General features: G+C 41.5%; 2 protein-coding genes across 8 annotated transcripts in view; one reads left to right on the forward strand and one right to left on the reverse strand.

Annotated features, from left to right (window-relative positions):
• The window catches only part of GPSM2 (G protein signaling modulator 2), a 30,626-nt gene extending 24,833 nt beyond the window's left edge, over nucleotides 1–5,793 (forward strand). For 4 of the 5 annotated variants that reach the window (XM_065675252.1, XM_065675249.1, XM_065675251.1 and 1 more), the window contains 6 exons: nucleotides 87–216; nucleotides 657–727; nucleotides 2,737–2,913; nucleotides 3,686–3,848; nucleotides 3,979–4,196; nucleotides 5,105–5,793. In XM_065675252.1, the coding sequence (XP_065531324.1) occupies nucleotides 87–216; nucleotides 657–727; nucleotides 2,737–2,913; nucleotides 3,686–3,848; nucleotides 3,979–4,196; nucleotides 5,105–5,269 (924 nt within the window). In that variant the 3' untranslated portion in view covers nucleotides 5,270–5,793. The remainder of the gene's footprint in view (nucleotides 1–86; nucleotides 217–656; nucleotides 728–2,736; nucleotides 2,914–3,685; nucleotides 3,849–3,978; nucleotides 4,197–5,104) is intronic. The other variant, XM_065675253.1, reaches the window with a different exon arrangement.
• CLCC1 (chloride channel CLIC like 1) lies at nucleotides 498–17,939 on the reverse strand. 3 transcript variants are annotated; one of them, XM_065675268.1, is made up of 13 exons: nucleotides 17,772–17,939; nucleotides 17,122–17,259; nucleotides 15,282–15,374; nucleotides 14,303–14,410; nucleotides 12,781–13,002; nucleotides 11,533–11,673; nucleotides 10,246–10,339; nucleotides 9,759–9,836; nucleotides 8,828–8,925; nucleotides 8,593–8,739; nucleotides 7,790–8,080; nucleotides 7,035–7,280; nucleotides 498–3,830 (listed from the first exon to the last, which is right to left on the reverse strand). In XM_065675268.1, exons 2-12 carry the CDS (start codon nucleotides 17,248–17,250, stop codon nucleotides 7,053–7,055), a joined length of 1,629 nt encoding a protein of 542 aa, XP_065531340.1. In that variant the 5' UTR covers nucleotides 17,251–17,259; nucleotides 17,772–17,939; the 3' UTR covers nucleotides 498–3,830; nucleotides 7,035–7,052. The 3 variants fall into 3 exon arrangements, with proteins under 3 accessions (XP_065531340.1, XP_065531341.1, XP_065531342.1); XM_065675269.1 differs by lacking the exon at nucleotides 17,772–17,939 and adding an exon at nucleotides 17,384–17,740; XM_065675270.1 differs by lacking the exon at nucleotides 9,759–9,836 and having other exon boundaries at nucleotides 17,772–17,926.
• Between the last annotated feature and the right edge of the window lie 203 nt (nucleotides 17,940–18,142).

Here is an 18,142-nt window from a genome sequence, read left to right on the forward strand (position 1 = left end):
AACTCTAGGGGAGAAGGTTAGCTTTCTATTTACATATGTGTATACTTTATTACAATAATAGAACTGCTTATTTTGTTTGCTTTCAGGTAGGAGATAAAAGTGGAGAACTCACTGCAAGACTTAATCTCTCAGATCTTCAAATGGTTCTTGGATTAAGCTACAGCACAAACAACTCCATGATGGCAGAAAGCCATGCGGTAGATACCAGTCTGAATGGTAAATATATGCCTATTTCTGCAGTACTTGCTAACAGTGAACTTAAAGAATCTGTTCTAACTACAGATAGTTGAGCAGATTTTGGGTGTTTCCCCTACTCCCCTCCCCCCCCCCAAAAAAAAGCTGTGCATTATTGGACCCCTTCAGTTCCTTCTTTTCCAGCAAAACCCTTTTACAGGGGTTATAGCAGAAATGAATTCTGATCAGAAACCCATGATCCTTCTCCTGTGTCCCATTAAAGCAACTTAAGTAGGTTGTATTAATGTGGTTCTGAAGGCTGCTTTTATTAGTGGTTATTTATTCCCTGCTGATGTATTTACCTGCATTGTTTTGGAACTCAGAATTGCTGTATCTTGCACCATAGATGAGTACAACCCCAGCTTTGAAGGTGACACTATAAATCTTAATGATGCAAAGATGAACTTGATTCTTTCTCGAAGGTACCAGACCAAGAGTAGGACGCCGTCACAGTATGGAGAACATGGAACTTATGAAATTAACTCCGGAAAAGGTTGGCACTTCCCTTGTTTCTAATCTGCTGGTGAGATTGCAGTGACTTCAGAGGTTATCAATCATCATAAGTTTTATACTTAACAACTTTGAAATAAGTCAGCAGAACACTAATTCATTTGCCATATCCTTTTTCGTTTAGCTCTTTTTAGGTGTTAAGTAAAAGCAGGTCTAACAATTCTAACAAATAATGCTTTTGCAATGTGGGCAACAGTCAGCATCTTGCATATGTTGGTTGGAATGGCTTGTGGAAAGCTTGCTTTATTCCCTTCACAGGAAAGAATGAATGAGGTCCTTATGTGGTGGTGCATCAAAGCACACTGTTTCATCTCTTCTTTAAAGGTGGCTTGAGATTGCAGCATGCAAGTGATTCAGCATAAAATGCCTTAAGCTTTAGCTCAGCTCTTCTGAAAATTTTTTATTTGGGTACAGTCATAGGCACTTAAAATACTTGTTGTGTTTTTCACTTTGGGATTTAAAGCAACTTGCAAACCATTAGGAGTTTCAGTGTCCATTCTGTGAAAGGGCGCTATTTCAGAAATGGTGAAACAGTCACAGATCAGTAAACTAACTTTCCCCCAAGCTCAAGAGAAATCTCTAGGAGCTGGAAGTTCCTGATTAAAACCCTTTTGTCAGTCTTCAAGAGACTTCCTTCAAATGCTGTCTGCCTTCAAGTGGTAGGCTGGCAGTTCTCCATAAATGACTCCAGTGCCAGACTGAAATGGCTATTTTTCCCACCATACTGGGATTTAATTCCCATCTCTTCAAAGAAATGCAAAACCTGCCCTCATGTTTATCAAATAGGAAATTAAATCTCAATGTACAGCTGAAGTCAGCACAGATACTTACAAGCCTCTTTGTGTAGTAATTTTAAAAGGTTGTGTGTTTAGCCCAGGGTGAGTCCTGGGCCAGGACCTCTAACTTTTTGGCTAGTATCTATTTATCTGAGCTTTTTTAAAGTACACAGCCTGTGACAGTCTGTGCCCTAAATCTATTAAAAATGTTTCACACAGGTTTTTGAAATGAAGTATTAACCTAGTATTGCAGCTTAGCTCATTTAAGAGCCTTTTTCAAGATACTCTTTGAGTAGATTCTGAAAAATAATTCCATAAAAGTCTTTGAAAAAAAAAAAAGCAGTGCATGACAGTGGCATTATGTTTGTACAGGATGCCATCTGCTTGGTGCTGGAATCTATGTGCAGATTATAAATAAGCCTTTATAAAGCAGTGCTTTTGGTTAGGCAGTGTTGCTGCAGGATTAGTGACTGTTCACAATTTCTGATGTTGAATCAAGAAAAAGAATGGGGGTTTTATGTAGTTATTCTAAGAGTCACCTGCAGATAAATCTGTCAATTTTGTGGATAAGTCTGCTTATGTTAGAATTTAGGGAAAATGTGTCAGATCAGTAAAGCTCTGTTTTTTTCTGTAGTGAAACAAGATAGTTATTCCTCTTTGTTCTTGTGCTGGCATTCTCCTCCCTCTTACTTTTCAATCTTTACTAGGAATTTTGTGCATATCAAGGATCTCACTGAAGGGCGGTTGAATATCTGGGTTTGTGTAAGGGTTTGTGTTGCTCTAACACTTCGTAATACAATGGATTTGTAAATTTTTTTCCTTCCCCATTCCAAGAATGCCAGATGGGAAATACCACCTGTATCTGCATTTTAGCATTCCCATTAGCTACATTTCCTGGACCATAGTCAGCAAGGAAAACTTTAGCATGTTTGGTTAACTACACTGTTTGACCACATTTTAATCCATTGGGTATCACACGCCTGTTCAGTTGTAAGCCTCGCCAGTAACAATATTAACCTGCTTCAGGTAATGAAAGCTCAGTAGTCACAAGTCAAGTAATAAAATCCAAAACCTAAGTATTCATGTCATCGTGCTTGGATAAACTAAATAATGTCAAACTGCTTCATTTCAGGGAGGAGAAGCACCAGCAGCTGCGAGGTAACAGTCTAGGTAATTAAAATCAGAAGGCTTCATTTCCTGACTCTTGTTTTCTTAGGTTCAGAACTGGAACAGTGAGATTCTTGCTAAGCAGAAACCACTGGTTGCCAAACCTTCAGCAAAACTGCATTTTGTAAATCGACTAAAAGGCAAAAAGTACAAAACCGGCACCACTTCAAAAGTTTTGCAGGATGCCAGTAATTCTATTGATCATCGACTTCCAAACTCACAGAGGGTAGGTTTGGTGAGCTGTGAAGACCATCGCCTTTACTCACCTTTGTTTGGTCAGAATTACAGAAATTATATTCTGGCAGCTGTCCATTTCAGTGGTACTCAATTTAAATACGGACTTTGTAAAAGGATGCCCAATCTGCCACTCTCCAGCTGTCTCATAGGTGGTGCCAGCTTTAAGCCTTCGTTCCTATAAGAACACTTTCTTTCCTGCTGGTTTTTCTGAAGTTACAGCTCAGCATGAAGGTATATTTTATTTCTAAGCATCTATGTCCTAGACCCTGCTTCTCCAAACTTACAATAGTTTCTCTGATTCAGACAGCAGGGAATATAGTTGACATATTCTTAGGGTTATTGCACTCTTGACAGAAGTCAAACTTAAAAGAACAGTCATTTGAGCTAATATGACAGAGGAATGCTTTTGGCCACAGACCTGAGGAGCCAATGGAAAGTGCTCAGTGCTGGTGTAGGGTTGTAGGTGGATTAATGGCTTGAGGCGGTATAACTCCAGCCGTGCTGATCAGAGTACTGTTTCTTTGTGTTTCACAGAACAAAATGTTTCTAATGTATTTTACCTCCCAAAAATGCTTGCCATATAATTAGCGTTTCCTCTTACAATAAATGTGTCTGTAGAAATGGATGACTAAAAAAATTCATTTAACTCATTTCAGATACGCAAATATCAAACCTATTACTGGATTTAAACTGTGATGCAGTTGTCCCAGTTTTAGGTACTCTTGAGTTCAATATACCTCTAACACTACTTTTCTCTTCAGAAAAACAGTCGGGAGGCAATGGCAGATGAAGGGTTCTTTGATCTGCTGAGTCGATTCCAGAGCAACAGGATGGATGATCAGAGATGCTACTTCCAGGAGAAGAACAGGTTCTCAACTGCTTCAGTGGCAACATCCTCTTCTCCACCTAAAACAATGAGAAAATGTAAATTTTTTAAAGTAAAATTCATATCTGACTCCTTACCAAACACTATTTTAAAAAAGCATTTGCATGCAAAACTTACTATGGAAAGGAAATTACTTCTAGGCTAACTTGTTTTCTTCCTTCTCCCTAGCCTTTTCTACATCTGTAGTTTCACCCCACACAGATGAGTTTCTAGACCTACTTGCTAGCTCTCAGAGCCGCCGGCTCGATGACCAGCGTGCCAGCTTTAGCAATCTACCTGGACTCCGTCTTAACCAGCGCAACAGTCACTCAGTCCTGGGTCATCTCATGGCACGTAACAACAGGGACCTAGATGATGACTTCTTTGATATACTGATAAAATGTCAGGTGAGGATTTTTTTATAATTATTTAGATTCTGAGGTTTTTGATTTACGCATCCTGCTGTTTGGTTTTTGCACATAAGAATCTTTATTATCACATATATTATGGTAATAATTGACTTCACAGATGAAGAGTAGATGACTAAAAATTAGGATTTTTTTAAGTTGTTTATGTTGCTTGTTGTTATTGTGGGTTTGTTTGGTGGGATTTTTTGGTTGTTTTTACTTTTCCTCCCCCTTGTTTTGATTTACTAATTGAGTGTCCAGTAAATGTAATTTTAGTGTTGATACCATGTTAATCATTAACAGTAACTAATGCTAAAAAAGTAAAGGAGCACAGGTGAGGCTATTAAATATATAAAAAGATTTTAAGAGGAAGTGTTTAGATCTGGCTTGTCGGGAGGGCCCTGATACACCAGGAATCCTGAATTCTCAAAGAATTCAGTATCAAAGTTTAGTGGTAATAGTTATCAGCATTCCAGTTATGTTCAGTTTAAATAATACTTCATAGCAACTGACAACTGTGTTGCTGTTATTTACTTCCTGTATAAGGAAAGGAAGACAACCATACTTTCTGTTACAGGAAACCAGAAATACTATATACTAACAAACACTGAAAATTATTCTTTAGGGCAAAGGATGCTTAAATCTCATTCTACACTATGATAGAGAACTAAACTGGGTGATTTATTTTCAGACAGATGGAGACAAATGGTTTGGAAGAACCACTTAAGTATACTTACACTCCTAACTTAGTAATTTAATTTGAGAAGTTTAACCTGGAAACTAAACTTACAAAATAAATCTAATAGCCTTAATTTGAAACCAAAAGCTTTTAGTATTTTTTCACTTATATTTTCACTTAATTTATATAGTCCTGTAACACATAGCTTTCTTGCTTGGTCTGCCTGTAGGGTTCCAGACTGGACGATCAAAGATGTGCTCCTCCCTCATCTGCAAAAGGACCAACTGTACCAGATGAGGATTTTTTCAGCCTGATTTTACGGTCACAAGCTAAGAGAATGGATGAACAAAGAGTCCATTTGCCCTCAACTATAAAGGAACAAAGTTCTAGCTGAAGAAACAAACAAGCATGTACTGTACAATAGTATCTTAGGTATCGTTTTGTTTGCTGGAAAAACGTCATGCCTTCTTACAGAAGACGCAGTTAGTAGTTTTGCCCCCTTTCTAATATTTTTTTGTATGAAAAGCAGCAGTATCACATTTGAGACCAGTCATTGCTGCTGCTGCTGCTTTTAGCTGTGTCCAAGACACTGATTACTATGTCCCTCTTAACTGTCTCTAGTCTATGAACATTATACAGATTTTTCCTGTCAGGGTACTGTCATTGCTGAGGTTTGGATTCTACCACTGTCTCAATCCGGTGTAAGACCTAAATTTGTCTATACTTTCTAAAGAGAACTTGATTATTATTTTTTTTTTTTTTATTTTTACCTCCCTGGAAAAAAGTCCTGTTTTCTTTTGTACTTTTTTAAAAGATAAAAAATAATTGAGAAATAGCTTCAGTACTTAAATCTGTCTTTGCAGAAACAGAGTTTAGAAGAAACACTCATTTTTATTAAATAAAAAATATTAAATCAAATTCTAGTTTTGATTAATACAAAAGCAATCTTTTCAAAACATGCTGGTTCTTTGATTATATGTGGTTGTTTCCTGTATTACAAAGGTCAGTTTTACAATCAGAAGGATTTTTTAAGACATACTGAAGCAAGAGCTGCCCGTGCTGTTCTATCCTTTGTGTGGTACAGGCCCACCACCACCAGCAGGCCAAGAAGTGCCAGGGAATCACAGGGGTGGGAAGTGCTATGTATTAAGTAATTGACTTTAAAATACTACAAAGAGGAAATCCATGTATGCTGCTTTTTACTTCACCTCAGCTACTTCTACTCTCAATAGAGATTTGCTTGCTGGGGTAGTTCAAGTATAGGGATTTTCAGTTACAAATCAGTGAGATTTTAACACCAACAATGACCAACTGTTCACTTCAGGTATTTATAAATATTATATTATAAATATTATAGAACTGTTATACACTTGAACAAATATCTGTTGTTACTTTTAGCTTCAGACTAAAATGTCATCCTAAGAACAGTTAAACAGACTCCAGATAATGCAAATTATGTCACAATTACTGGAAGTTTTACAAACATGCTCTTGCAGCTTTTGTAGCACTAAAATGGAATCCTACTGAAACTAACACCCATCCTCCTGCTTTTAAGCAGAATTGCCAGGATATTATTCTTAAAAACAGGTGTTACCATTAGCTTATTATGCTAATCTTTGGTACTTATCTTCTAATAAACATCTGCTACAATATCACTTCTCTGCAGCTAGAAGATAATCATTAAGTTGTCCTAAAACTGAGCTGACTCATTTTAAAGAATATAAACCAAATGAGACATTTGAGCTGGGACTTGTCTTACACAAGTCACATGAATATCAGCAGCTTCCTTCAGATCATGTGACAGTAACCTGATGAGACTTACAGTTGCTAGACCAGAATATCGGTGCTTTCCCACCACTATCTAGTTTTCCTCAAAACTTACAAGCACAAGTTTAATTTCAAACAATCAGCAAACACTCCACACACCTGTTTTCTTGGCCATTTAAAGTTGTATTATCTTATTTAACGTACATATTCCAAATTACAGAAGCAGGACCTATACTCAGTCTTTGTTTTTAACCCCTCACCTTAGAGCTGCGCATACTAATACTCTGACCAGAGAGAAGGTCCCATCAGTATACTGATGTGCTTTTCTACTTTTGAGAATTCCAGAAGAACAAACAGAAGTTTGTGACAACCAGGGATTAGAGAAAACTTACAGCAGAGCTTGGGCTTCCTCAGTCTCCCTCCTGTGAGTCACATGAGCTGCTCTTTGTCTTCTCTTCACACGGTTCCATTGCAGAATTCCTTTGTTTGAGGTTTTTACTAGGGTAACAGTTTTCTCCCACCTCTTGCTGTGCTTTGTCTGGCTCCCCTTCCTGCTGCTCAGATGCAGGTTCTTCAGTGTGGTTTTCAGCTGTGGTAGTTTCTAGTCTACAGACTTCAGACTCAGTGCGCAATCTATTCTGTAAAAATTAATAAGAAGCTATTAACCAAGTAATCTAAAGCAACAGCATCTATTGTTTCAGGTGCAGCTTGGCTCAAGGGGCAGAACTCCCCCAAAACATGTCTGGTCTTGTTATTTCATGGGGAACAGTACCAGTAAGTAAGCACCATTTAGAGCACAAGGCTGGCTTTAATTTTCTGTCATGTACAGAATACTATTCTGTATGTGCCTTTTTTCCACCACCTTTCTTCTGTGGGGAATCATGATTGCCCAGGATGACTTAAGTACTGATCACTCAAACAGAAGTAACTTCTTTATAAGTAATCTTAATTCAGTAGTTTCCTGCCACAGTCAGCCATTGCAGGGTGTTTTTCCAGAACAAAACATGCCCAATACACCTCTACCAAACAGTTCTATAAGTGTACAGGCATGATTTGGGTTAAGCTTGTTGTTTAAACATGTTCTATCAGATGACATTGAAATCCATTAAATTACATCCCAGGTCAAAGAACACCAGGCCTAACATACACGAGGTTCTGGGTTTTGAGACTCTTCTACTTGTGTATCTTGCTTATTGCCTGTATGCACAACATCAGGACTTCTGCCATTTCCTGGTCTCAGAGAAGCTTCTTCCCTGTCATAAGGTCCTCTAGAAACATAAAGAGGCTTCTGTGAATAACAGCCATCTCCTTTGCTCCCATCGTATTGCCCAAAGTCTATCTTGTCCTGTTGATGGTCCGGGGGAAGAAGAATTCTCTTCTGAGAAGATGTTAAGTATCTTATTACAGATACTGATGATCCTGCACCATAGCAGAAAACCTGGGGGAGGGAAGAAGAGGAATAAAACATCAAATATTTGCAGCATTCAGTTTTCACAGGAAATTTCAAGTCCAATAAGCTGCAGTAGAGACAAGCTTGCTGCAGTCTGAGCACACTCACACTGAGCTCATCCACAGTGTTACGCTAAAGATGCTGAAGGCTTTTATGTACAAAGCACCAATTACACACATCATTGTATAATGACACAAAGAAGAAATAGGAACTAAGCTGCAATAAACTGTAATAGAGTCTAAGATTTTAAGATGTTTAATGCTATTTTATCCCAACTGGGGAGTGGAGGAGCGATGTGGTTAAGTGCAGACTTACCTATTCTAATTGCTAAACCAACTGTACTAGAAGGATTTTGCCAAGAAGCAGTTCCCTTGTAGAAATGATTTTATCTATCTGTGCTATGAAGTCTGTTAGTAGTACAAGTAAGAAATAATATAAAATTATACTTAATATATAAAAAATAAAACTGAGCTTTAAAATATTGATAAATGTATACCAACCAGAACAGCCAGAGCCATAATAATTAGCACTGGAATCTGCAGGAAAAAAGGGATCTCCTTCATCACTGCTTTGATGAATTCACCAATACCTTGTCCTACATGCTTCAAAGGCTCTGTTACAAAGTTGGTGAAAGTAATTGCCAGTGCCTACAAAAACACAGACAAAATAGCTGTCGTTGACACTGATGACAAACAGGAAGGTGAACAGTCCCTATGGGCTGGGCATATACCATACCTTGGTGGGTGGAACCAGCAATACGGGATTGACGAGTAGAGTTTCATAGTACTTCTGACAAGGATCGTCCTGAAATGTCCATGTACTTCTGAGCCACTCTGTAGTCAAAGCAGAGACTTGGTTTTACTACTTTAAAAACTATTTTTTTATGACAGAGCCATAATACAGAAGGTAGCATTTCAATTACAGATGAAAGGAAATCCCTCCTCCAGATATGGTTCAAAGCTTAGGTTTATTTTTATAAGTCTCTGATTAGCACTGCAGTGCAGTTTATCCAGTCATGGGGATGTGGGAAGGAGAGGAAAGGCTGGAAAGAAAGAGAAGAGACTCAGGCTCTCCCATGTCTTAGTCAAGCAAGTTTTCTTCATTAGATGAAATTAGTCCCAGAAGCCTCAGAAGAAACATAAGTCTTGTCTTTGGGAACTATTATTGAGCACATCTTGTCCACAGCCACTGCAACAGAAGTGCCAAGCTGCACATAGATCAAAATGTGTATTATGCTTGCAAGATTTCAAGGGACTATTTTAGTTACAAGCATAAAGTCTTACTCCTTAAGGGAACTTTTAAGGTAAAAACCAGTAATTCATGACATCAGTGTTTCTGTAGTTTGATTTCAGTGCAGTCTGAGTGTAAGCCACTGAAATTTGACATAAACAGAATGATCATTGGCAATAAGTTATAAAGGGAAGACCATAAGAAGCACTCATTAAGAGCTCCCATCACTAATTTACCTGCTATAGCACTGGTAACAAATAATAGCTAACAAAATACTCAGCTTTCTCTTTAACTAACACCAGAGTACATTGTTACAGATCTTATTGTTCAGGTCCATTGTACATGCCTGGCAGATGAAGAATCAAAATCTTTTTCTTCAGTTCTGCCCTAAATGGCACTGGGTGGTCCTGGGTGAGGGGAGCTTGGGAATACTCACGGTGTAAGTTATAAGGAAAAGAAGTAACACCATGACATGCTCCTAGCATAGTTTTGTGATCAGGACTCCTCCAAAGGCCTAGAAAAGAAAGTCTTGTGGAATGGAAAAATGGAAAAGCCACATAATAATAGACTGGTTTGGGTTGGAAAGGGCCTTAAAGATCACCTAGTTCCAACCCCCTGTCATGGGCAAGGACTCAGACTAGACTAGGCTGCTCAAAGCCCCATCCAACATGGCCTTGAAAATTTCCAGGAATGGAGCAGCCAATACCTTCCTGGGCAACCTGTGCCAGTGCCTCACCGCCCTCGCAAGGAAGAATTTCTTCCTTATATCTAATACTAAACCCATCCTCTGTCAGTTTAGATCACGTATCACTGAAGAAAATTCAATGTCCTACTCAGGAAGAAATCATGAGTATTCTTGGATACTGTTACTGAATATTTCGCAATCTTAAATACAATTACAAAACACTGAAGCAAGTATTTACCAATCAGACTTTCCTTCCAGTTGAGCTTCTCAGCACAGACGTTATCAAACTGCCCCATTTTCGCGATTTCTGCTTGGTGTTTTGCAAAGGCCCGCTGTGGGAGAGCAGGAATTGCTTGTGAAGCACAACACGCAATGGTGCGGGGTGCAGCACTGCGCCTGAGCTAGTGACCTTTGTGGTAATCACCCAGGTCAATCTGTGTGAAGAAAAGCCTGCTACTTCAACAATTTAACAGAGTTAAAAACTAAGTACTTCTTAGAAATGGGTATGAACTAATGGGATGGCTACTTCTAAGTTACCCTCCAAATGGAGGCTGAATTACCAAAAGAGCAAACTCCAGTATTCAAAGATACGCGTTCAGGGCAGAAGTAATCATACAATATACAATGGTTTGGGTTGGAAAGGGCCTTAAGACCATCTAGTTCCAACCCCCCTGCCATGGGCAGGGACGCCTCACCTAAACCACATCACCCAAGGCTCTGTCCAACCTGGCACATTTGAGAACATCTTGATTCCTTCAAATGTTTTTGGATTAAAAGCAGAAACTGCTCCCTGCAGTTACTAATTAAAAGATCAGGACATCCTGTTCTTGTTTTTAAAGTAATTCCTGTTAACAAATACTTCTATTTATTACTTTCTGCCTTACAGTTTGCAACTGATAATCAAATAGAAAAAAATAAGTCAAATCATCTGTTCAAAACCTCTGACATTCTTCTCCAACTCATTCCACCTGTGTTCAAGAGCCATCCCACCCTCGGGCACCCTCTGCTCCTTGGGCCTGACAGGCTGCAGCTACATCCTGATGGCAGAATGTGAGGACCAAGATATTGTGGCTGGACTACAACCTCATAGCACAAATTCCACCCCATCAAAAACACCGAACAGTAAGCCACCTGATCATCAGTAATGAAACATTTATCTCTGGCCTGTCACATGTTAAATACAGTTTCAGCCAGGGGGTCTTTAGTAAGATTCACAACCCCACAACCTACTTCTGTAAGACTTTTCTACCAAGCTGTGTTAGACCAGTTCCGTCTCTCCTGCCCACAGAGTCACAGTAGCACCACTGTACAAGTTCACTGCCCCCCTGTGGCATGATGAAAGCCAGCAGCATTTCTTGTTTAAGCCCAATATACCTGAAAATATGCAAGAAGTTCATCCCTCTCTCTATTTTGCTGTCAATTTATACTGCTTTATATAAACTAACTAAAGGAACTAAATAACCTTAACTCCCTCATAACTGTAACATTTTAAGCCTAAAAGCCCTTGAGATTTCGAACAACTTACCTTATACAAATAAAGCCAATTCCATGCAAAACTGATGAGAAAACTTATTAATAGTACTCGTTTCAGCTGAACAAACCAGTGAATACGTGTCCAGAGCTCTGTAGCTATTACAGTCACAATACACACTAAGCACAACAGTATCTGAAAAATAAAAGACGAAGAAAATCTTCTGATGTGGGTTTGGAAGTTTCCAAGCTTACTGCCACTACACAGGAGGGATCTTCCAGCTTTGGCTTTACTAGCATCATTTCATGGAATAACTGACACAGTTTTTCCATGCTTTCACAGCAGACCAGCAGCAGTACAAGGCAGAAGAGTTCCATGGTGTTACTGGCAGTCATTCCTACCACAGCCTGACGGTGCAGTTGCTCATTTCTTTCTTGTGGTATTTAGTTATTTCTTCCTTACAGTATTTATCACGTTACCTACCATACTTAAACACTCTAGCATTGGCGTAACTCAGTATTGAGTAGTATGTGCCTGGTATGAACCACAGAACCACTGCTACCAGCTCCTGCAGTCTCGTTAAGGGCAAACTGGTTAACAGCAGCAGGACTTCAGTGGAGCCCTTCAGTCCCCTTCCATCTGAGGAGCCCCAACAGCAAAGTTATGCTACTCACAGCTTGCTTTCTTCGTTTGGCTTCCATGGACCTTCCTCAGAACTATAGAGGCTACTGTCAAGATTACATGGGCATCAAGCGTTAGCACATTCTGCACTGTAAAGATTTATTCAGAGAGCTTAAGCTTACTGAGGATCCTCAGCCCAGCACTCTAAATCCATGTTAGAGAACACAGAATCACACACAGCCATGCTCTCCTCCTCTCCAAGACTATATAATTTTTTCCCACAAATTCACAAAACCCTCTGACCTGTATGACCTCAAATACGTACTTCTCTCAATATAAATATATTCCCACTCCTGCAGAGGCCAACAACTTCAGCATCTATTTGAACAGGAGACGAATCAGGGAAATTTATAATGCACAAGTTGCAGTTTAAGTGCTAAGAAAGCAGTGGAGTCTACTCGAACACCACAGACTCCCAGAATCTAATGAGTCTTGCAACAGGGATACAAAAGGCATACAAGAGGTGCATTCCTCACATCTACCTTCGGCAACCATGAGCGATTCACTCCAAGTACGATGGGAAGAACCGCTGCAGTTGTCAATATTCATTGACCAGACTTGCACACAGAAACCAGTAATTTAAAACCTCACAAAACAACAAAAACCTCTTTTTTCTCTTACCAGAAACATATTATATAGCTCTATTCCAAAAGTGTCTTCAAATCTCCAGTGCCAAGCTTTATAATCATGGTGCTTAAAATTGATCAAAATGTCACTAAGTGCATCATCTACAGCACCCGACTGCCACGTTTCCTCCTGCAGAAACCGGAGGATCTCCAAATACGTCTGTTTTGTGAGGATGATCTCAGCGTCATAATGGACATGGTCCACGTTTTCCTCAGGCTGAATTGAAAGCAAAGCAAAACATGTTTAAAAGCTGATTATTTATAACTAGAAGTACAGATTAAAGCCTGCATCCCTAGGCAAAAACCTGCTTAGGTGCCCTTCACTCTGCACCAGCACCTTTTTGAAGTTGACTGCAGGATGAAGACATGGAAAAGGGAACACAGTTTCCAGAACTTAATTGTTCACTGTTCTAAAGTGCATAGAGCACAAATTCTGCTGCTTTGTGTCCTTTCGACTCGACACCAAAACCCTAAAAAATTCAGTTAGTTCTCACCTGTTATTACAATTTTAGGACTACTGCTCATGAACAAGTAGTAACTAAGAATGTGCTATGTGTGCCCCCATCATGGCTGGGCAACACACACAGAAGCTATAAAATACTGAAATAACAAAGTTTTTCACTGCTAAATAGCATGCTCTTTGTTAAATACTAATTTTGCTATTGCCAAAAATATATTCCTGCACCTCTGAATAGAAGGAAAAAAAAATAAAACAGAAAAACAAAAATAAAAGAAAAAAACAACCAGAAAAAGAAAAAAGAAAGTACAGAATGGTTTGGGTTGGAAAGGACCTTAAGTTCACCCAGGTCCAAACCCCTGCCATAAGCAGGAATGCCTCACACTAAGACAAGGTTGCTCCAAGGAAGCTCCTGGCCTTCAACAGCACCAGGGATGGGGCAGCCACGGCTTCTCTGGGCAAAAGAAACTATTATATTGTCTTCAATTATATAGTCTGTCTTTATTATATTATTTCCTTATTATTGTCTGTCTTCATTATATTGTCTTTTATTTTAAGACAGACAATAATATAACAACTATATAATAAAGACAGACTATATAATCAAAGACAATACAAGAAGGTAGTAACATGATTCTTCTATGCCAACTCTAGTAAGCTGCTATTCCAAGATGCTTAATGAGGTAGAGTCTGAAACCAAGGTCACCTAAAGGGTCTACAAACAAACAAGATCTGGCTCTTCCCAGTTTAACAACCATTAATGTGAACTGAACAGGTTATGACCAGAGCTGCATCACAGCAACAGATACTGAGATCAAGACTGAACTCCCATAGTCTTCCTCTGGATGCTTTTTGTATCAAACCAACTGTGTCTCCTGAGCAAACACCCCTAACGCCCAGCAACATGGATGCACATACTTGTATCTTCTCTTCCTCTGCAATTCAGTTCCCTTCATTCTCGTTTAAAGTATGCCAGAATAATGCATTGGTAACTGTGAGAAACACATAAAGCAGCAATACAAACCCTAGTTAATCTTCTAATGCCAGTTCCAGTACTCACCAGGCCAAGTTTTCCAGCTTCATTTAAAATCTTATTTAAGTACCGCTTAAAAATGTAAAAGCTTCTGCTTTCACGGGATTTGGCAATCCTCTTCTCACAGTCTGCAACCTGCAATGGGAAGACACTTTTACTCGCTTCTTGCTCAGACCACCTTGTTCATAGGAGAAAAAGAAACACCAACCAACACATGTAATTCAGGATTAAGTGAGGCACATTAGTTTAGCAATAATCCTGTGATTAGTACACCAGATAAAGAATGCATGCAGTTATTGAAATACCACTTCCCATGGGTCTGGCCAGTACTAGAGATACAAGCTCTGCTAACAATGGGGTTTGAACGCCAACCTCACTGAGACTAGGGGGAAAAATTAAAATAAACCTGGATTTCTTTAAGTTTACATCAGAAAAAAAAAAAAGAAAAAAAATTAAAAAATACTAACTAAAACAACATTAAAATTACATATCCCATTGGGTCTCCAAATGGGTGAGGGAAGTGAGAGTCCTGGTAGCTACTCAAGGATCAGGGCATCCCCCTGATGTCAGAGAACAAAGCAGTGCTGGGGGTCTTACAGTGGCCTCTGAGAGCTGCAGTGCTGCACAAAGCATCAGCCACAAACGTATCTCTGTGCTCACAGCCCACCCCCTACAACACGACAGAACTGAACAAATTGGAAACAAAAAGCCAGGTTTCTTCACTTTTGGCAGCATGGTGTGACATCAACACCAGGGGACAGAGGCACATAGCTCCTATCAACCTCTGTTACACTATGCATCATTTTGGTAATAGACCTCAGTAGGCAGAGCAACAATTTGGAATTGAGTTCAAACCTCTCCTCTGATTGAAGAGAGTTCCCTTACATAACGCATGTTACCTTACAAATCACACCAGCAATTCACCTGTTTTATACTACCCAGAGAAGCAGCATCAGAAATCACAAAGTATAAAAGGCTCAAAAACTTTCAGAAGTTCCATACTAACCTTCTGTTGCAAAGAATCTACCGCCCTGGAGCAACTCGATATTTCAGTACTGACTGCACTGCCAGTCTCATCCTCAGAGTTGTGGTAGTTTGCCTTAAATTACATCAGAAAAACACATATATTTTGAGTATCACATCACTCGAACAACATCCCATGTTGTGCTTCTATGGTCAGATCACTTTAACAAGAGCAAAGAAGCTAAAAACAGCATTGGCCTTTGCTGCTGATACTCTCCCAGCAATACTCCAGCTGCCTGTACTGTTAACATTAGGCTCCTGAAGGAAAACTGCTTTATCTAAATACACGCTGCCTGCAAGAAATGAGGTCTTGGCCTGTCCTCCCCCACCTGCCCTTTCCCCTCCTGCGACTGCGGGTGAGCCACACGGAGCATCAGATAAGATAATCCCACTGGCTACAACTGACTCAGCAAGCAAAGGGGCAGCAGACACAGCCCCGGTCCAGCTGGCCACGCAGCCAGGCAGCAAGTAAACACAAACCCCACTCTGGGTCGAATGTTCCCTTTCATGTTCCTTCACCATGAAACATCCCTTTTCTTCTGTTAATTGCTCAGACTTAGCTTTAGCAGAGCTGCTTCTACACAGCCAGGTATACTCGGTGAGGAAGGGCTCCAAAAGGAAGCACACCATCACACAGACCAGTGAACTCATGCTGATACAAAACACGGTTCCGAGGGCTGCGGTGGCCACACACCCTGACTACCTGCAATCTTGCACTGCAGAGCAGAAAAGAATCCTGACAAGATGCATTCACCCAAAGCAGTCATTTTCAAAACACAGTTCTATTTTTGTGGGAGATAACAGTAAAACTCCCAATGCTGCTTCTTCAAAGCTGAAGTAGTTGGGAGCCATGTTTAAAGATGCCAAAGCTTGCTTAGGTTTGGGGATGCAAATGACCATCAGGTGGACTTAGGGCAGGGTGAGCCAGAGGGGGAGCTCTGCGGGTAGAAGTAACACAGGTTTGTTTTTTAAGCTTCAGAAAATTACACCTGAAGCATCAAAATGGCATTATTCAAAACCACAAAACCTAATTTGAAAGCTGAAAAGTGACAACAGTCAAGGGTGTCTGTAGAACCAACCGCAGGTCACAGTGCCACGTGTGCACACAGATACTGGATAAACAACATGCGTTTCACACATCTCTCTCACACAAGACAACCAAGACAGTTCTCCTTGTTAAAACTAGCTTTTCACACTTCATCATCTCCTCAACATTCATGAATTATTAACAATATAGCACTCGGTCTCTGTTTTGACATTCCTTCTGAAAGCTCTGATGCCCAGCATCACAAACCACCACTGACCATAGCAGTCTCATAAAATAAATCAGGTTTATTCCCATATTGCTGGCAAACTGGATAACTGAAGCGAAATATAACCATTAACCTTGACTCCCCCAATTTCATCAGCTAGGAACTTAATTGTCCAGATATTTAACATTCTACTTGAGAAGCAACAACAGCTGCTTAACCAGGTACTTTGTGCAAGAAATAACTTGTGCAGCCACAACCTGCTCCATAAATCAGTTGCCAAGTGTGAAGACAGAAGACCCAGCCCTCTGGCTTCATCAGTGCCACAGCAACTCCTCAGAAGAGCTCATGATCCACAATAACAGAGATAACTAGTTTTCAAGCTTCCAATTTAAACAATGGGAACACAACACTTTTCTGCATGAGGATTCAGACGTAACATTGTAAGACTCCGAAAAGGCCATAATTTTACCAATTTCTACTGCCATGATTTCAGGCCAATCTTCCAACAGCGTGCGGCTGAAGGACTGTTTGGCAGACACATACGTACTCATGCGCCCTTTCTTTGTCTACCTTGTAAGGTCTCATTTTTCCCGATGCTGCATCGTAGTTGAGCATATCCGTGGGGTCAATCCATTCATCGTCTTGAACTTTACTGCTCCCTGTTAGCACTACCGCACACAGCACCAAGGCAAACAGCATCCTGTATCACTAAACAGAACAGGAGAATCAGGGTGTTATGTGCTGTACAAACACCTGAAACGACCTTAGGAAAACAGCATTCCCCAGTGTTGTTCAAACAAGTCCTCCGTCGAGCATGCTAACCGTCACTTACACGTTGCTCTTCCCCGCAGGAAACAGGAACACGCAGCGATGGAGCTGGCCTGCACGACTGCATCAATACCGCTGCGGCAGCTACCGGCAGGCGCAGCGCTCCTCCGGCCTTCCCGACAACGCTGCAGCTCCGCCGTCACTGCACGTTCCCCGCCAGGCCTCGCAGCGGACACGAGACCATTCCTGCCCTGCCCGCTCGCCGCTGCTCCCGCAGGCCCCAGCCCGCCCTCCCCGCGGGGCCGCCGCGAAGGGCCGTAAGCGCTGGCACAGCTTAAACCGGGACCCCTGCGCTCCTGCCTCTCCTTCGCTTCCGCCTCGTCTCTCCCGCTCACCACCGCCGCGGCCTGCGCGGCCACCGGCCCCGCGCCCGCTCCTCCCCGCCCGCTCACCGCCACAACCGCGCCTGCTCCGCACGGCGCGCCAGCCGGGCCGCTCCAGGCCGCTGCCGCCGGGGAGGGCCTGCTCCTGCTGCCGGCCCCTTCCGCCGGCGTGCCCGCGGCGGCCGCCTCTCTCCTCAGCGCCGGCCCCGCCCCGCGGCGCGGCGGGCGCGGCTCTCGCGGTACCGGGGGTTCCGCGGCGCTCGGAGGGACGGTCTGGAGACAGCGGTTAGCACCGGGAGGAGCCGCAGCCGCGGGCGGGGGAGGCAGAGCGGAGCGGGGCCAGCACCACCCGTGGCACAGCTCAGCGCCGCCCCTGCTGCCCCTGGACGGGGCTGCGGCTCCGAGCCTGCAGTTACAGACACGCAGCACACCCTTGGGTA

This window comes from Lathamus discolor, chromosome 3 (assembly GCF_037157495.1).
Source record: "Lathamus discolor isolate bLatDis1 chromosome 3, bLatDis1.hap1, whole genome shotgun sequence".
In the NCBI taxonomy this organism is placed as follows: Eukaryota; Metazoa; Chordata; class Aves; order Psittaciformes; family Psittacidae; genus Lathamus; species Lathamus discolor.

What these genes read in the sequence shown, in the direction of transcription:
- CLCC1 (XM_065675268.1), bottom strand. Translation starts at nt 17,250, where the DNA reads ATGCTGTTTGCCTTGGTGCTGTGTGCGGTAGTGCTAACAGGGAGCAGT. An exon ending in TAGATTCTTTGCAACAGAAG is followed by an intron (nt 14,411 to 15,281) that starts GTTAGTATGGAA and finishes TTCCCATTGCAG; the next exon opens with GTTGCAGACTGTGAGAAGAG. An exon ending in TGCTGGTTCCACCCACCAAG is followed by an intron (nt 8,740 to 8,827) that starts GTATGGTATATG and finishes GTGTTTTTGTAG; the next exon opens with GCACTGGCAATTACTTTCAC.